The 4,678-nt window shown below is 52.7% G+C and overlaps 4 protein-coding genes across 6 annotated transcripts; 1 reads left to right on the forward strand and 3 right to left on the reverse strand.

The window, feature by feature from the left end:
* Positions 1-311: 311 nt before the first annotated feature.
* On the reverse strand, positions 312-900 carry KVP18_004457 (uncharacterized protein; the record flags this gene model as incomplete). 2 transcript variants are annotated; one of them, XM_067957093.1, is made up of 2 exons in its annotated part: positions 312-782; positions 811-900. In XM_067957093.1, 2 exons carry the CDS (start codon positions 898-900, stop codon positions 312-314), a joined length of 561 nt encoding a protein of 186 aa, XP_067811926.1. The 2 variants fall into 2 exon arrangements, with proteins under 2 accessions (XP_067811926.1, XP_067811925.1); XM_067957092.1 differs by lacking the exon at positions 811-900 and having other exon boundaries at positions 312-746.
* A 60-nt stretch (positions 901-960) lies between these two features.
* Positions 961-2,286, reverse strand: KVP18_004456 (uncharacterized protein; the record flags this gene model as incomplete). Of its 2 annotated transcripts, XM_067957090.1 has the most annotated exons (3): positions 961-1,031; positions 1,059-2,148; positions 2,176-2,286. In XM_067957090.1, the coding sequence occupies 3 exons, from the start codon at positions 2,284-2,286 to the stop codon at positions 961-963; spliced, it is 1,272 nt and encodes a 423-aa protein (XP_067811923.1). The 2 variants fall into 2 exon arrangements, with proteins under 2 accessions (XP_067811923.1, XP_067811924.1); XM_067957091.1 differs by having other exon boundaries at positions 961-2,286.
* Positions 2,287-2,351: 65 nt separating this feature from the next.
* KVP18_004458 (uncharacterized protein) lies at positions 2,352-2,900 on the forward strand (the record flags this gene model as incomplete). The annotated part of the gene is made up of 1 exon (XM_067957094.1): positions 2,352-2,900. The coding sequence occupies one exon, from the start codon at positions 2,352-2,354 to the stop codon at positions 2,898-2,900; it is 549 nt and encodes a 182-aa protein (XP_067811927.1).
* A 322-nt stretch (positions 2,901-3,222) lies between these two features.
* On the reverse strand, positions 3,223-4,500 carry KVP18_004455 (uncharacterized protein; the record flags this gene model as incomplete). The annotated part of the gene is made up of 1 exon (XM_067957089.1): positions 3,223-4,500. One exon carries the CDS (start codon positions 4,498-4,500, stop codon positions 3,223-3,225), a length of 1,278 nt encoding a protein of 425 aa, XP_067811922.1.
* Between the last annotated feature and the right edge of the window lie 178 nt (positions 4,501-4,678).

A 4,678-nucleotide genomic window follows, 5' to 3' on the forward strand; every position in this document is an offset into this window, starting at 1 on the left:
CCCCTTCCACATACTCGGTGAGGAGCAGGGTTCCAGAGACCTCATCGGTGGTGCCGTCAGCGTAGGTAGAGGCATTGGTTCCATCAGTGTAGGTAGACACCCCAAAAAAGTCTGACGTGTCTTCGACGTCTGCACTGGACAAACTTAACGCGCCACTATTTACATTTGAGTGGTATCCTACCACTCCTAGGGCAGCTCCAGTTCGAGTTCCCAGGGCGAGCACCAGGCAGCTCCAGTTCATATTCTCTCAGTAAAAATTACGTAAATCGAGGTGTATACTGTGGGGTGACATGATTTGTTCGTACTCGAACTTAGGCGTTGTGCCCAAAGACAGTTGGCATAACCGCCGGGTTCCGTTTACCCGCAACTCGTTGTTGGTAGCGGTCGTAGACATCGCTCACAGAGCGATTCCTCTTGACGAACCCGAATACCGCGATGCCCATGATCACGGCAAGGCATATCGCGAAGAAAAATGAAGAAGCTGACTCCTTCTCCTCCTCGAACTTCACCTCCTTCTCAAGGTCGGCGACCTTCTCCTTCTCCTTATTCAGGTCTGCTTCCATGTGCTGTTCTGCGACCTTCTCGGCGTTCAGTTCTTGCCGAAGGGCGCCCACCTCTAACTCCCCATCAACCTTTAGGGCTTGGATCTCGTTTTCTAGCTTCTGAAACTCCGCATCAGGGTTCTCCACCACAGGTGGCGCAGCTGCCCGCCCCCGACGAACCTCATCCTTGAGGGCTTCCACCATGGCCTTCAGCTGTGCAACCTCGTCGTTCTTGACGGTCTGCTTCGAGCACGCACAATCCACTCACGTTGATGCGGTGACCTGCATCATCGAATACAGGCTCGTTCTGAGCAAGTACCGCCGAAGAAATAGCAAACCAGAGAGCATAGCCGCGCATTCTCAAAACGAGATTTTGGTCAATGATGATGCTACAGTTTAGTCAAGTCATGCACGAACGCTAGGAAGATTTCTCGAGAGAGTAGTAAAGCCGTTGCATTACCGTCTGTTCGAACTTGAGTCCGAGGAGATCTGTATGAAAGTGAGCATGTGGCTTACAAACAGGCACCACAATAGTAAGAAACTGGAAGAAGACAAAGTTCGCGTTTCCAGTGTCCTTGGCCAGCCACAGATTCACTACCGTAGCGAAGAGCACTACGCCCGTGCAGGAGACCATGTAGAGCTGATCAAACCAGATTTCTCGGCTAATACCATCGTACAGAGACACGATGCAGTACACGAAGGCGACGTCTGCAACTCCTGCGTCGTGCATTCCCATGAAGCTCAACACGGCGACTGAAGGCAAAATGAGGCCGGGAGAGTTCGAGTGGCAGACGAGTGCAGCTCCTAGCGAAAGGAAAGGGATAAGGGTGAGAGTGCACCAATACAACGCTGTATACCGCGCGAACATGAGCTGCAGGACGTAGGTGGAAGCTGACAAGGTCGGACGGAATGTCATCCCGGAAAGCAACGACCCGTAGCAGGGCTCTGCGAAGTGAAGAAACAGCTGCGCGAGGGAACCCTGCACGCCGTACACCTCACGGAGCACAAACACTGACGAGAGAGCAAGACCCGCAACAATCAATGCTGCCTGCGCCGCGATGACTACCGTTCTGGCGCTGTTCTTCGCGAATTGATTCCATGCTACTGGCACCGTAGGCGCCACTGCTGGTAGCGACAACAGCACAGAACAGGGCGCGATCCATATGAGGGCTGGGAGCGATTCCAGGTACAACAGAACGCCAAGCCCTGCTCCTATTCTACTAAGGTTCTTGCCACTCACAGCTGTAGTCAGGACAGCCAGAACCAAGGTGTGATGCAGGTGCATGTCGTAGCAAGCGGTGGCGCCGAACACGAACCCGTTGGCCCAGTAGGCTCCCAGCGCGACGTGCCAGGGGTCCCGCTGGGTAAAGCAAGACAAGATGTAGCCTTGTCTGTGGCGTTGGACCTGCCTAATCAGCGAAGCCAACAGCCACGCGTTCAAGAGGTCTACTGCTGTGCCGAAGACAAAAAGCAGGCGTTCATCGTGAGGCACAAGGAGGTAGGCCAGAGGAGGCAAAGAGAGGTCACCGTTCACGTAGGGACTGCTACCCGACCGGTCCACAGGAGGATGTTTGACGCTGAATGCCGCTCGGTCCAATGATGTAATCTGATTGAAGTTCCTGCTGGAACTCACTGATGACTTGGGTCTAGTGAACAAGAAAGCCACCTCTGGATACTCCAGACCAGGACGGCCCATCCACACCAGAACGCGACATATGAGACCAACGAAGAATACACCCTTCATCTGACTGATGTGTAGGCTACTACGTTTTCGTTTGGACTCACTAAATTCCACTATATCGTGAGGACATGTCAGATTACTCTGGAAGTGAGAGTGGATCCACTGAAAGGAAGACGATGGTGAAGGTGGAGGAGATACTGAGAATTTCAAAGAATGGAGGCCGCAATGACTTGAGTAAGCTTTCATCAGACGAGAAGAAGATCCTACAAAGGACGCGTAACCGGATTTCCGCTCAGAACCACCGACAGAAGCAAAAAAAGCTACTGGAGAACCTTCGAAACTCGTTAACCCGGTGCCAGAAGGAGCATGATGATCTGCGTGCCAGAAACGGTAAACTAGAGGAGGTGGTACGGCTGCTAAAAATCGAGAGCGACGGACTCCGGATGCGGAAGCAGCAGCTCGAGACCCAAACCCGCTCAATAATCCAGCTGGTCAGTCAGGCAGTCGTGTCCATCCAGTCCAACAGCGCAGATCCTGCGGTTCTAGTTAACGCTTTAACACTAGCCTTGAATGTTAATGGTTCGCTGACCCCTCAAGAGAGCTCACCTCCGCAGTTATCGTCGTCGCTTGCTGAGCAGATCGCGTCGATTCTGGATCGCCGCGAAGTAAGGGGGTAGAGGCCGTATTGGCGCTACCTCGCGTTTTCTACCTCGTGTTTTCTGCCTCGCGAATGGAATCGCGTTTTCTGCCTCGCGAATTGCGAATAGAATCACGTTTTCTACCTCGCGAATGGAATCGCCCCGCGTTTCTATCGTACGTTTTGTCCGTCGCCGTTGTCGTTCTACAAATTGTTTAAGTTAGTTGAGCGCAATAGACGTCATTGATCAGCTCAGTTGTCGTTCTACAAATTGTTTAAGTTAGTTGAGCGCAATAGACGTCATTGATCAGCTCAGCTGTCGTTCTACAAATTGTTTGAGTCTAATATCGCCAAGACATTCATCAGCTCACGGCGCAGGTGGAGCGAGCCTTTCGAATGCGAGAGAAAAACCCGTGCTTCTTGTGGTTATGCTTTCTCATCGAGGCGGCTTCATCCTCGGCCGCTGCCGCTTTATCGGCTGCCGCTTTATCGGCTGCCGCTTTGTTGGCTGCCGCTTTATTGGCTGCCGCTTTATTGGCTGCCGCTTTGTTGGCTGCCGCTTCAACCCTAACAATGGATTTCGCTGAAGCATACCGAGGATGCATGACAACGGATTGACCTGAGGCGACAACATCTCCTTCCTGCTGGACCTGCTCGTAGTTGGGACTACTCGGCAGGTCTGCATATCCATTCCAGTACCCCAAAGAAAATGTTTCCGTCTCCGGATGGTTGTAGTTCCACCGGGCCTCTTGGCACTGCTCTATCACGTCGGCTGGTTTAGGTCGACTTCGCGGATCTAAATGCAGCATGTCGGCTATCATCTTGATGAATAGACTCACAACAACGTCGTGGCCGTCGAACCGTTGCTTCTGCAGCCTATTGTCGAGGTAGCGGCAGACGATCATGGGTACATCGGATACATTTCCACTGAGTACGGCACTCTCCACCGCCGCTTCAATGCGGGCGTCGAGGGATCCAGCCGCTGTCAGTGCCACGCTCCAGACATCAGAGGCGTAACACGAGAACGGAGTAGCACATAGCTTCTCTGGCGCCGAGAACGTGAGAGTCACATCGGTGATACCCCCGAGACGTGAGGAGTCATAGTCGATGAACCGGAAGCAGTACTCATCCTCAATGCACATCACGTTCTCTGGCCTCATATCCTCGTGGACGATACCAAGCTCACGAAGCTTCACAAGGCCTTGACACAAGGACTCCAGAAGGTCGATTGCAAAACTCAGCTTCGGAGGGGCATCGTTCAGGTACATGTTCGCGAACTCTTTGAGGTCCATCCCGCTTCTGTCCTGCAAGAACGTCACTTGAGGGGCATCGTCGGTGTCGGTGACGATGGGCGTTCCCCAGCTCAGCATCAGGCTTTCGCTGGGTCTGCTAAGGGCGCTGCTCCCGCTCGTGCTTGCCGTGCTCAGCGCGGAGTTCAGATACCTCTGGGATGTGACGTCCACACGTCCCACGGAGCATTGATTAGCTTGGATCCGCCTAGGATAAGAATCGGCTTGCATTGCAGTTTTCTCATCAGTACTGAGCTCACATAGGTTGGGCGCGGAAAACCAGCCGAGAGACCCCAGTAGGGCCGCTCCGCTCCCATGCTCGACACCAACATCTGTTTGAATGACTCTCATTATGAGTAATTTTGGCAGTATGCAGTCGAAATCATAATGCTGGTCCGTTGTCGTTCTACAATTGGTTTAGTCTAGTATTGCTTAACGTCATTCATCAGCTCACTGTGCAGGTGGGGAGAGTCATTCTACAATTGATTTAGTCTAGTATTGCTTAACGTCATTCATCAGCTCACTGTGC

This window comes from the organism of the source record quoted next, assembly GCF_019968955.1.
Source record: "MAG: Porospora cf. gigantea A chromosome Unknown PgA_NODE_1853_length_4678_cov_356.66, whole genome shotgun sequence".
Lineage (NCBI taxonomy): Eukaryota > Apicomplexa > Conoidasida > Eugregarinorida > Porosporidae > Porospora > Porospora cf. gigantea A.